Consider the following 13,981-nt stretch of genomic DNA (forward strand, 5'->3'; position numbering starts at 1 on the left):
ATATAGTGTTATCAACTATAGTCACCATGATACTCAGATCCTCAGACCTTATTCATTTTACAACTGGAAGTTTGTATCCTTTTATCAATTTCTTCCTACTTCCCCTACCCCCAGCCCCTGGCAACTACTTTTCTGCTATCTGTTTCTGTGAATTCAACTTCCTCCCACCCCCCATTTAGATTCTACATGTAAGTGATACCATGCAGTATTTGTCTTTCTCTGTCTGGCCTATTTTGTTTAGTATAATACCCTCCAAGTTCATCCATGTTGTCAGAAGTGACAGGATCCTTCTTTTTTAAGGCTGGATAGATAGATGATAGATAGATAGATGATAGATAGATAGATAGATAGATAGATAGATAGATAGATAGATAGATAGATAGATGATAGATAGAAAAATAGATAGATAGATAATAGAAGAAAGGAAGGAACGGAAGAAGGAAAGAAGGAAGGAAGAAGTATTCTGCTGCTGTTAGACGGAATACTTTGTATGTCTGTTAGGTCCATTTGGTCTAATATGTAGTTTAAGTCCACTGTTTCCTAATTGACTTTCTATCTGGATGATCTATCCATTGTTGAAAGTGAGGTATTGAAGTCCCCTGCTATTATTGTATTGCTATTTGTTTCTCCTTTCAGATCTGTCAGTACTTGCTTCATATATTTAGATGCTTCGATGTTGGGTGCATAAACATTTATTAATGTTATATCCTCTTGATCAATTGACCCCTTTTTTCTTTGTATAATGACCTTCATCATTCTAGTCTTCATTTTAAAGTCCATTTTGTTTGATATCACTATTGCTACCCTTGCTTTCTTTTGGTTTCCATTTTGCATGGGATATTTTTTTCCATCTCTTCACATTCAGTCTGTATGTGTCCTTAAATTTGAAGTGAGTCTCTTGTTGGCAGAATACAGTTGAGTCTTGTCTTTTTAATCCATTCAGCCACTTGTGTCTTTTGACTGGAGAATTTAGTCTATTTACATGTAAAGTTATTTTTGATAGGTATAGACTTCCTATTGTCACTGTTCATTGTTTTCTGGTTGTTTTGCAGTTCCTTTGTTCCTTCCACTTTTGCTGTCCGTTGCAGTGATTTGATGATTTTCTGTAGTGGTCTGCTTAGATTGCTTTCTCTTTATCTTCTGTGTATTTACTATAGGTTTTTGCTCTGTGATTACCATAGGTTTACATAAAACATCTTGTTGTCTATTTTAAGCTAATAACAATTTCTGTTTGGTACTTTGTAATGTTTTCTATCTCTTTGTTAAAATTCTCACTTTCTTTCTGCATCGCTCCCCTGAACTCAGTGAGCATCTTTATGACTTACTTTGAACTCTATTGGGTAAATCACTTAACTATGTTTCCTTAGGATCCATTGCCAGAGATTTACCTTGTTCTTCTGTTTGGAACATATTCCTTTTTTCCTTTATTTTCCTTGACTCTCTGTGTTGGTTTCTGCATATTAGATAAAACAGCCACCTCTCCCAGTCTTGACAGAATGGTCTTGTGTAGAGATAAACCTCGTCAATCAGCCCGGCCAGAGCTCCTAGTTGTCTGTCAAACTTTTATAATTGTCCACACCACTGTCTCTGTTCTCAGTAGATCCCAGTAGTTGAGTGTAGGGAGCGGGCTGTAAGCTGACAAGGGCCTTGCAACCTGCAAGGTCGTTCCCATGGGAAGCCTCGCCTTAGCAATCTTCCCAGGAAGAACAAGATAACACTAATGCAGCCACAGACATACAAACTCGCCAATACACAAAACAAAATGTTCTAATAATACCTGCTTGTTCTGCTAAGACTTGTTTGTATGGATAACTGTTCTAACACTGTATATAAACTGTGTGTGAAAGACTGCACCACTGCTCCGCCATCCGTGGACGGTGGACCTCCCGATCCCAGCTTTCCTGACTCTGTGTCTTTTCTCAACCTCCTCGCCCTTCCCCACTCAGGCGGAGCCCTCCTGGCCGCGAAGGCCGCTGCAGTTGAGGAAGTGCCAAGACCTATCAGTGTCCCAAAGGGGAATATTGCAATCAGCACCTAGACTCAGGCTGATTAGAAGCTTGACCCTCAAGCAGCAGCAGGGCAAGTATGTAGTTAAGTCCTTCCAGGGAGAAACTGGGAGATGGGCATTTTTACCTGCTCCTTCTGTGCTATGCCCAGGTGTGTGGCCATGGATGGGCACTCCTGAGCTTGTTAATAACTGCTGCTTCTTTGTTTGCTACAATCCCATGGGACTTGTGAATGCAAGCTCCATTGGCTATCAGAACCAGGCAATCTGGGTGTCCATCCTCAGGCAGCAGCCATAAATGCTGAAAAGCCAGATGTGTGTACAACCTCCTTCTAGAGACATACTTGCAACTTGCTTTTGTTATTTTAGGAGACTGGAGGGAGAAGGCGGAAGAGGTGTCCACTGGATTCCTCGGTCTCTGGAGAGGAACACAGTCACACTCTAGATGTGTGCTAAATTAGAAGGCTGGCCCTCAAGGAGTAGTTTTCTAAAGTATGCAGATAAACCCCATTACGGGAAAGACTGGGAGATGGACCCATTTGCCTGCTCTCTCCGCACTGAGCCCTGTGGGGGATAACCGTACAAAGTGCTCCCTCAGAGGTTAAGAACTGCTTCTTTGTTTGCTGTAGTCTTGTGGCTCATGAATGAATCCCCACTGGCTTTCAGAGATAGGTGTTTGGGGGTCCCATCCCTCAGAGGGGAGTCGGGTTCCTCCCTAGTACATGGCACTGCCAGGGACAGGGTGTGTGGCAAGAATGTGTCTCAACCCTTCATACCTGTTACGATGTGCGTATTTTCTCATTTGCCCAACATGTGTAGCTGTCACTCAGCTAGTTTCTGGAACTCTTTCAGACAGAACTGCTCAGTGTATAACTGTGTATTCTGCGCATCCATGGGAAAAGTGGGACTCAGGATCCTCCTGTGTCACCATTTTGGCCCTTTCTCTTTTCTATATTTTTCATTTTAGCTATTTAAGCATATTGGTATTTTGGTGTACTTTTAATTTTTCTTTTCATAATGACTAAAATATTGGACATTTTTTTCGTATGCTTATTGGATTTTTGGATACCTTCTTTTATGAAGTGTCAGTTGGTTGTCTACGTTTTATCTTACTGTTTTCTAGAAATTCTTTATATATTCTGAATGCTAATCTTTTTTATATTTGTTGCAAATATTTTCTTTCACTCTGTAGATTATCTTCTTAACTCTTTTAAAGGTGTCTTTTGATGAACAGAAGTTAAAGTGGTTTTCTGTGGCCTATTTAAGAAAAACATCTTTGACTTCTCCATAGTAAAGCAGATTCTTATGTTCTTTGCTAAAAGTGTTGGTGTTTTGTTTTTACATCTATATCTGCAATTCATATTGAATTTATTTTTATGTTCGATGTGAGTAGAAGTCAAGATTCATCTTTCTATACAGCTATCTAATTCACCCAGCACTGTTTTTCAAACAGAATGGGCCCCATCAAAAGCACAATATATGGAACATCTGGAAGGACTAACTCACTCATCTTTGCCTCTACCCCAGAGTGAGCCTTCACCTGATGCACAAACACACAATGAGCATGTCAATTGCCCATCACCACCAAATTCTCGCCAATGGCAAGCATTGCTAATTAACAATTGCACTTTTTCCTCCTGAGCCACTTGAACCTAAGAAAATTCACATATGACATTCAAGGTTCTTGACCTTGGCTATACATTAGAATCACCTGGGAGCTTATAAAAATCCCAACATGTAGGCCATATAGCACAGCAATTGAATCACAACATCTAGGGATGGGGCCCAGGCATCAGTATTTCTTACAATTCCCCAGGTGATTCCATTGTGCTCTACCCCTTGCCACTGAGGTGGTATCTGGAGCAGCAGCAATTGCACCACCTGGGAGCTGCTTAGACATGTAGACTCTCAGGTCCCACCCCAGACCCACTGAATCAATATTGGCTTATTAACTAGATCCCACGTGATTTAAATAAATGTTAAAGTTTGACAAGAACCACTGCAGCTTCTACCACTTCATGCTCAATTATAAGCATGGTGGGCTGAATAATGGCCCCAAAGATGTCCACTCCCTAATGCCCAAATCATGTGAACATATTACCCTACACGGCTGTGGGGACAGAGCCCCAGAAAGCAGTTTCCAGGCTCTCGGCCTCACATAGAAAGGTGTTGGCTCAGGTAGTAAATGGCCATCAACTGTGATTGGATGGCCATCAGCTGTGACTAGTTGGCTGTCAGCTGTAACCAGTGAGCCATTGGCCACTAATATAACTTCTGTGGCTATGCTAGCAGAAAAAAGTGGGGGCTAGCATGAAGATGGAGGCTGGGCTGGCAAGTGCGGATTGCAGTTAGGATGGCGGTTGCGGACAGTGTGGATCCAGCCTCCAGTGAGAGTATAGTGCCGCCAGAGAGAATATAGTGATATGACTCCCCTACTTATGGCTCCATGGGTGTTCCTTTTTGGCCTCACCATATCCTGCGTTCTTGTTTGGGGAGCGTGAGCAGAGACCCCGCAGGCCTCCCTGCATGACAATGGCAAAGGAGACATTGCAGATATGACTTCATTACAGGTCTTAAAATGGATTATCCAGTTGGCCCCAAGAGTCAACCAAGGGGATGTGATGACGGAAGCAGAGTCTGAGTGATGTGGGCCCTGAACCCAGAAATGCAGGCAGCCTCCAGAGGCTGGAAAAGACAAGGAAAGATATTCTCCCTTAGAGCCTCCAGAAGGAACACAACCCAGCCATCCATTTTGGACTTCTGACTTCCCAAACTCTAAGATAATAATTTATCTTATTTTAACCTACTAAGTTCATGGGAATTTGTTACAGGAAACTAATACAGTAAGCAGGATGAAATGTATGTGACATCTCCAATGTGAGATAACAGAAAATATCTATATTGGTCTCTACCCCAGTTCCTGGCACAGAACTCCTAAAACCCTTGTAATTTTTATTTTTTAATTGTTTATCGGGGAACAGTGTGTTTCTCCAGGACCCATCAGCTCCAAGTCAAGTCGTTGTTTATCAGTCTAGTGGAGGGTGCAGCTCAGCTCCATGTCAAGTCATTGTTTTCAATCTAGTTGTGGAGGGCGCAGCTCACTGGCCCATGTGGGAGTTGAATTGGTGACATTGGTGTTATGAGCACTGCACTCTAACCAACAGAGCCAACCAGCCGCCCCACTTGTAATTTTTTAAGTGATAAAAGCACAGGACCATCTCTTGTTCTCATATTTTCTTTGGCCCCATCCCTGACACACACCTCCTGAAACCCTTGTAAATACCTAAGTGATAAGAGCATGAAGAGCTTCTTTTTGTTCTAATGGGGCGATCTTGGTGGGCTCCTGGATGGCTCCTGGATGGGGGCTGGTCACCAGAAAATGGAAGCGCTGATTAGAAGCTTGGAATTTTCATCTCTATCCCTATAGAGAGGAGTAGAGCTAGAAATGAAATTAATAATTGACCATACTGTGTGAGGAAGCCTCCATAAAATCTCAAAGCCAGGGGTTCGGAGAGCTTCCAGGCTGGCGAACACATCCACACCCAGGAGAGTGATGTGCCCCAACTTCACGGGGTCAGAAGCTCCTTCCTCACATGCTTTCATAAACTGGGAAATGTAAGTGTTTTCCTGAGTTCTGTGAGCTGCTCTAGCAAATGACCAAGCCCAAAGAGGGAGTTGTTGGAACCTCAGATCTATAGCTGGTTGGTCCGAAGCACAGGTGACAATCTGGGCTTGTGACTGGGGTCTGAGGTGTGTGTGTGTGTGTGTGTGTGTGTGTGTGTGTGTGTGATAGAGGGCGGGGTCAGTCATGTGGGACTGAGTCCTTAACTATGCAATCTGATGCTATCTCTGTGTAGATGTATCAAAATTGAGTTGACTTCATGGACCCCATGTTAGGTCCAGGAATTGCTTGTTGGTGTGGGGAAAATCCTTCACACATTTGGTGTCTGAAATGTCAGACATGGAGTGTTTGTGTGAGTAATAAAGGAGATGTACAAGAAGGAAAGACATACTGTATTTCCCCGAAAATAAGACCTAACTGGAAAATAAGCCCTACCATGATTTTTCAGATGACATCCCCTGAACATAAGCCCTCATATGTCTTTTGGAGCAAAAATTAATATAAGACCCGGTGTTATTTTCAGGAAAACACGGTAGTAGGGAAGAACTGGGCTTTTCCCTACATAGGAAGGGGAAAAAAACACGACTTTTTTCCTATTTCAGCCAGCTAGCCCTTAGAAGGTGCTTAAGTAGGGCAGTGTTGACCAGAGGAAGAAGACAGGGGAATTGATTAGATACAAGAAGGGAGCTAGTTACTTGAAACAAAATTAATTTGGTAAATTTAAAAGGGTCTACAGGTTAATTAAACCATAAGAAATGAAAGGGAAAAAGAGAAGCTTGCAGAACTATCAAATATTTTGCAGTCTGTTGACCTCCAGAGTAAAGAAAGCCAAAAACAATAGGATATTGACCAAATGAATGTAAGGTTTCAAGAAGTTAATTAGTCCATGTTCCACTTCTGTTCCAGCTGTTGGATGCTCGCCTTGCAATTAAGAAAGTGATGACTAAGGGGCAAAGCAACCAACTTGTTAACTCTAGCTTGGAGAAGATAAAAGAGGGGTTTGGAAGGGTTTGTACTACAGTTAAAAGTTAGTTAAGGTCGTAAGGAGGAAGCGTTTGAATCATGACATTGTCCTGTTTGTTCTGCCTACTGCCTTTTAGGGGAAGGGACTTTGAACTGTGGTTCTCATCCTCCTGGTGTGCTGTGTGAATGGCCTCACTATTGTTTTTTTTAATTAAAATTTATTGGGGTGACAATGGTTGGTAAAATTACATAGGTTTCAAGTGTACAATTCTGTAATACATCATCTATATATCATGTGTGTTCACCACCCAGAGTCAGTTCTCCTTCCATCACCATATATTTGATCCCATTTACCCTCATCTACCATCCACCCTCCCCCTTACCTTCTGGTAACCACTAAACTATTGTCTGTATCTGAGATTTTGTTTGTTTGTCTTGTTCCTTTGTTGCTTTCAGTTTTATATCCCACATATCCGTGAAATCACATGTTTTTTTACTTTTTCTGTGTGACTTATTTTGCTTACCATAATAATCTCAAGATCCATCCATTTTGTCACAAATGGCACTATTTCATCTTTTTTATGGCAGAATAGTATTCCATTGTGTGTATACATCACATCTTCTTTATCCAATCACCTGTTGAAGGACACTTTGGTTGTTTCCATGTCTTGGCCACTGTAAATAAAGCTGCACTGAACGTCAGAGCACATATATCTTTATGAATAAATGTCTTCAGATTTTTTGGGTAGATACTCAGGAGAGGGATGTCTGGATTTAATTAAGGCATTGCCCTGCTGGAAATGCTCTCCCAGCCCCTTGCTATTGCTCAGAGTGTTGGGCCCACTCGGAGGGAGTGATAGGAGCAGAACAGAGTCAAAAATTGGCACTTGACTGATTTTTGCCCCCCAAAATGAATGAGTGATAGTGCAGTCACATGAGAATAGACAGTGAGTGATTCACCAAAGGAAGAAAAGCCAGAGTTGTGATGTTGCCTGAATGTTAAACTGATGATGTGGTGTAATGTAGGGTCTTGATGACATTGAATTATGTTGGCTGAACTTCTGATTTATTCTAGAAACTTCTGCCTGTTTTTCTGATTTAACAGTTCAACAATGACATAATAAGCACTTTTGTATATCAGACCTTAAACCAAGAGGTGAGAATAGATATGGTTAATCCCTTCCTTCAAGAAGTGTTCCAGGTATCTATTGCTGCAAAACATATTACTCCAAAAACTAATAGCTTAATGCAAAAGGTATTTTATCATAACTTGATTTTGTAGGTCAGGAAAGTGGGCAGGGCTCAGCTGGGCAATTCTTCAGCTCCCGATGATGTCAACTGAGGTTGCTCTGACATAATCAGCTGGTACTGGGGCTGGTTTGGAGGATGCAAGATGACTTCATTCACATATCTGGTACCAGTGCAGGGGTGGCTGGAAGGCTGAGCTCATTTGCAACTGATGACTAAAGAGCCTACCCTTAGCCTCTCCAGCATGTGATCTCAAGGTACCTGGACTTCTTACATGGTGAGTGTGTTCAGGGCTTCCAGAATATTCCAAGAGGCGTGAAAAAAAGGTTCAAGGCTTCTTTTGATGTCGTTTCTTCTGTATTCTGTTATCCCAGATTGAAGGGGAGAGGATTAAATGCCACGTCTCCAAGAGAGGAGTAACCATTATTTTGCGATGGAGAAAAACAGGCTCATGTATAAGTAACTACCGTGTTTCCCCGAAAATAAGACCTAGCCAGACAATCAGCTCTAATGCATCTTTTGGAGCAAAAATTAATATAAAACCCACTCTTATTTTACTATAATAAGTACTTATAAGACTGGGTCTTATATGATATAATATAATATAGTATAATATAATACCCGATCTTATTTTACTATAATACAAGACCGGGTAGAAAAGAATAGAATACCGGGTCTTACATTAATTTCTGCTCCAAAAGACACATTAGAGCTGATTGTCCAACTAGGTCTTACTTTTGGGGAAATGCACAGAGTACTATGGTAACACAGGGATAACTGAAATGAGTCTTGAAGGATTAATAAGAAGTAGCCATGTAAGTTAAAGTAAGAAAGTTTTTCTAAGTCAACAACATGCACAGACACACGGCAGCATGAAAAAGCTTGATGTACTAAAAAAACTGCAGTTATTAGGTCAGTGCAAAAGTAATTGTGGCTTAACAGGCTAAAAATAATTGTAAAAACCACAATTACGTTTGCACCAACCTAATAGTATGATATGGTGCAGGACAAGTGGGGGAGCCACATGCAGTCAGCAGTAGTCAGGGGAGAGCCCCACAAATCCAGAGCAAGTCTGTCCCGTCTCGTTGGAGTCAAGAACGGACCTGGTGCCCAGGGCCTGTAGCCACCCCACTCCAGACTTTCCTGTTATAGACGAGGGTCAATAGGGAGCATCGGTCACTCACCCTCCTGACTGCCTCCCTCGCCCTCACAGATTTGCCTCCACTATCTGCCACTGCAATTGATGAGCATTTTCCTTTCATCTTTATTAATATTGATCTCCATAGGCAGCCCTTGCCTCTCCATCCTTACTTCCTGCACTCTAAGTTCTGCTCAGACATTATCCTGTTTCCTGCATCCATCCTGCCCCAGCTCCTGAAACCCTTCTATTCCACCCTCAGGAATTCGGGATTTTCATCAGCACAGCAGATTTTTTCCTTGGCCCATCACTTTGAACCCTTGATGAAAGACCCAGCCTTCTTCACTGTAAAATTACTATTTTCTCACTTACAATAATAGTTACTTTGTAAGGAGGTAGTGTCAAACTATGTAAAAATCCTGTGTCAGAAGGCTAAGGACCTGCGGTAGCCCAAAGCAGGGTGTTGGAACCTCAGCTGTGTGAAGAGGGCATCTATTGAGAAGTATAACCCAGCACTGAATGTCAGGGCCCAGAGAGGCGAGTAGCACCCCGTCAGCATGGGAGAACCCCAAGGAAAGGGTGTGGAGCCCAAGTAGAATGAGGAAGCATGTGTATCAGGGCGAGAGTGGTAGTTGAGGTAAGTAGGAAAACATGAAGGATTGGTCGGATAAGTAAGTGAATGAGTCGTGGGAGCCAAGTTTGTCGTTGTTGAAAAAAGGAGGTACAAATACAGAAAGAAAAAATCCGGTTAAACCCTGTGGTGTTGGATTGAAATTGAAATATGTGTGAATTTACGGTTTTCCATATATATACAAAAATAAATGTTCATTTTCTTGTTTCTTCTAAGGCTTAACCATACAACCCAGCAATCCCATTCCTAGGTATTTGCCCACAGAAATGAAAATTATAATACATTCACACGGAAATCTGTACATAGAAATAAATAGCAGCTTTTCCATAATCATCAAAACATCCCAAATGTCCTTCAGCTGACTATGGTGCAGTCATCTAGTGGAATACTACTCACCAATAAAAAGAAATAAACACACAACATGTTGCATGGATGAATGTCAAATGTGGTACTCTAGTGAAAGAAGCCAGGCTGAGAAGGCTACATACTATATGATTGCATGTATATGACATTCTGATAAAAGCAAAACTATAGGGACAGAAAGCAGTGGTTGCCAAGGAACATGGTTGAGGGGTGGGGGGGTAGAGTGACTATGAAGGGGCATTTTTTATGGTTTCCAGAACAGTTCTGTATCTTGTGTTGTGGTTACACGACTGTGTATTTTTGTGAAAACTCACAGAAATGTTCACTAAAAAGGGTAAATTTTATTGTTTGTAAATTTTACCTCAACATACCTGACCTCAAAAAAACAAAGTCATATTCTTGTGTTTTCAAGCATTGTATAGTGATTTGTTGTTTGCAGAGGTTTCTGATTCATTTTATTAAAATCAGAGAACATTATAGGTGAAAAGAGACTTAAGTCAATTCCCTCATTTTTCAAATAAGGAAAGTAACAACCAGAGGAGGAAATGACACATGACAAGAAACAATTAGTTTTCGCAATCCGATTATGGGAATTAGCTACTTCAGAGGCTAGAATCAGCATTAGTTTTTGTTGTTTTTTTCCTGATACAGCAAAATAGGGTCCAGACAACTCCTAGCATTTGTTCACTTGAACCCAGAAATTTAGCAGCAGATTTTCAGATTAGAATTTATAGTTTGGTTACTTCTAGGATGTAACTTTCTTGATGGAATCACTTGCTAAAATCGGCTTATTATCCTGTTTCTACTGGTCTAAGCCTGTCAATAACCAATTGTGTGGCTGGACCAGCCCTTGATGGTTCTTATTATGATTGAAAGATGCCCTTCAGCAATAACCATCAGGAAACTTTGAAAAGATACAGGTTTGTTATTTAGCAAGACCTGGAAATTCCACCACACACCTCAGGGGCCACACAGCGAGGTGGCCAGTAGTGAAAGAGAGTGCTGGGGATGGGGTTCTGCTTTTATTGGGGTGAAGGCTGAGGACCTAGTATTTCACCGGACCCCCTCCTTTATTGGTGAATTTAAAACATAAGAGGGGGTTGACGTTCAACTACAATTTATATATATATATTTACAAGAAGTGGAGTACAGCATTAGGAATAGAGACAGTGGAAATGTAATGCCTGTGTGCAATGTCAGAAGGGTAGTAGATGGGGGAGGGGGTTATCACTGTGTGAGGGATATAAATGATAAATGTCTAACTATTACATTATTTTGTACACCTGAAACTAAAAACACAAAATACCATAAGAGGGGGATTTTAAAGCACTGGAAGGGAAAACAAACAAGTGGCCCAAACGGTCAGTTATTGAAATCAACCAAGATCTTTAAAACAAAAGAGCCTCAGTGGGGGAGGTGGCCTGGCTGTTGACCTAGTCCTGTTGCAGACGCTGTCTTTTCAATGGATGTCTTCTCAATCAAAGCTAAAGTCAAGCACATCCATTACAAAAAAGAATGAAAAAAAGAACTGTCAAGGCTTACACTACGTATCCACCCATGATGAATTTAATAATTTTTTTCTAATGTTGGTTTATTTTCGTAAACCATGCTTTACAAATGCACGGTTGGATCCTGTGAGAAACTAAAATAGCACTTCACTCTTTAGACTCACAGCCCTTTCTTCAGACCAAACTACACGCTGAATCACACTTGTAAGAGAGACTCCGGAGGGCTCCTCTGCCTGTGGTGGGGGTTGGCGCAGGCCCAGCACCATGAGGGTCTTCCGTCCAGCACAGTGACAAAACTACTGCTCCGAAACCTATGGGAAGAGTACCCAATGGTGGTCCACAGATAGAGAAACTCACAGAGTATGTGATCACACATTGAGTTTGGTTCTTGGTATTGGAGCTTGTCAACCAGCGGAGTTCTTGAAAAGAAGTCTGTGGCATCAGTTCAGAGTAACATATCGTGTTACCGAACTCAGGGGATTCGTTTTGTCTGCACGCATCAAAGTCAAAGGAGACATAAACAGGAGATTGCAACAAAGAAAGTAGAGGTTTATTTAAGGCAATGGCACCAAGCCCAGAGACATAGGCGAGCTAGCGCTCAAAGACCTGACTCTCCCATAGCCTGTAGGTTACAGATTGTATAGGACAAAGTCACAAGACACAATGGGTAGTGGTTCGGGATCCTGCTGAGAGCTGATTGGTCGGAGATTAAATAAAGGTGAGGAATCATTTCTTTAGGTCTTGAGGACAGCTCAGAGGTCTGCTCTGGCATCCCTCTGTCCGGTCTCATGGGAAAGTAGCCAGGAGGTCGGTCCACCCCAGGGCTGAGGAGCTGAAACACAACTTAGGTCAAGATGTTAGCTTTAGCTGCCAGAGGTCGGGATCCTCTGACCATTACCCATCTGGGCTGTTGCCTTCTGCTCCCTCGGGGGGTTGCTGACTATCCAGGTGAAAGGCATGGTCCCTGAGGGGTGTAGAGAGAGACAGTTATATGATTTCTAGAGCTATGGGAGTAGAGAGAGAGAGGGATAACATTTCTAAACTAAATTTAATCAAAGTCATAAGGACACTCGGTTTCCATCTCTGTCCTGGAAATCACCTGTCCCTGTATAAAGTGTCCCTTAATGTCTTCGTTTCATTCTCTCCACCGTTCTGCTCTTTTTTTTATCTGGCTCTATCCTGGGGGAAGAAAGGGAAGGAAGGTCAAGATTCAATTTCTTGAATTTAGGTGCTTCCAAGACCTTCAAAAGGGGAAGACAGGCAATCATTTGTGTGTGTGTGTGTGTGTGTGTGTGTGTGTGTGTGTGTGTGTAGCTCAGAAGACAGAATCTAAACTGCAAATAACAATGGGTGTGTCTTCCACACTGAGCCAGTACTGGAAGCCGAGGGCATGGTCAGAGAGGGAATGCCAGGAAAAGGCCTAGGACTGAGCTTGAGGAAGCCAGCAGTCAGGCTGGGTAGAGGCGGAAGAATGTGACACAAGGCTGAGTAAGTGTTTCCTGAGGTAGGAGGAAAGCTAGATGAGGACAGTGTCATGGAAACCAAATGAGGATAGTGTCTCAAGGAGAAAGAGGTCCAGTGTTGGGTGCTGCTGAGAAGGCAAAGGAAATGAAATTTTTAAACGTCTACAAGATTTAATCGTATGATCGTGGTTGGTGATTTCCAGAATTGTCTTCTATTCTTTTCTGGTAATTCTTTGTGACTGGAAACTTCTTGAGAGAAGGCACCTTGAATAGAGCTCCACATCCTCCTATATTGCTTTTCACTTAAGAAATGCCCAATAAATATTTGCTATTTTGTGATCTCACATGATACACTTGAAGCCTTAAAAAGGTATTTAGGGTATTTTGGGGGTAGTGGCGATGAAACTGTTCTATCTGTTGACATGTATTAAAACTCACAGAACTGTACATCCCAAAAGAGTCCACTTTATTGCATCTTAATTTTTTTTTAATTTTAAATAATAATGGTAAGATTCTTTTTATTACATGGTGGTGGGATCTTGAGTGTTTTTGGTAAAGAGATTCTTTAAATCTTATACATATTTCCTAAATAGGACTTTGTATTTATATAAAACTAAATAAAATACTGTATGCTGAATAAAAGCAACAAAAGTTTTACATAAAGCATTTGAGAGAAATACAGAAAAGTACAGATAGGAAATTTATGAAAATGCACATGTAATTTAAGGTGATAAGAGAGAAAGGAAAAATAAATCAATAACAATATCTCTGTTGTCTCATCTTTTTAACAGACAGGAATGGGTCACTTGCGTGTTACAAACGATGGACTTCGCCTGGAAGGGGAATCTGAATTTTTATTCCCATTGTATGTCAAAGAAATACGCTCGAGAGTGGTAAGAAAATGATGAATCATTTAAATCATTTGTGTTTTATGAAAGACAAATAATGATTAACTATAGAAATTCAGTATATTTCAGAGCAGAATTCTTAAAATATATACATGTGCTTACATTCATGTTACACTCTTTATAAAAAGCTTG

The 13,981-nt window shown here is 41.4% G+C and overlaps 1 protein-coding gene across 2 annotated transcripts in view; it reads left to right on the top strand.

Annotated features, from left to right (window-relative positions):
* The window catches only part of SGCG (sarcoglycan gamma), a 103,878-nt gene that overhangs the window by 51,420 nt on the left and 38,477 nt on the right, over positions 1 to 13,981 (top strand). For both annotated transcript variants that reach the window (XM_074330036.1, XM_019736599.2), the window contains exon 3: positions 13,733 to 13,834. In XM_074330036.1, the coding sequence (XP_074186137.1) occupies positions 13,733 to 13,834 (102 nt within the window). The remainder of the gene's footprint in view (positions 1 to 13,732; positions 13,835 to 13,981) is intronic.

This window comes from Rhinolophus sinicus, linkage group LG04, assembly GCF_036562045.2.
Source record: "Rhinolophus sinicus isolate RSC01 linkage group LG04, ASM3656204v1, whole genome shotgun sequence".
Taxonomy (NCBI): domain Eukaryota; kingdom Metazoa; phylum Chordata; class Mammalia; order Chiroptera; family Rhinolophidae; genus Rhinolophus; species Rhinolophus sinicus.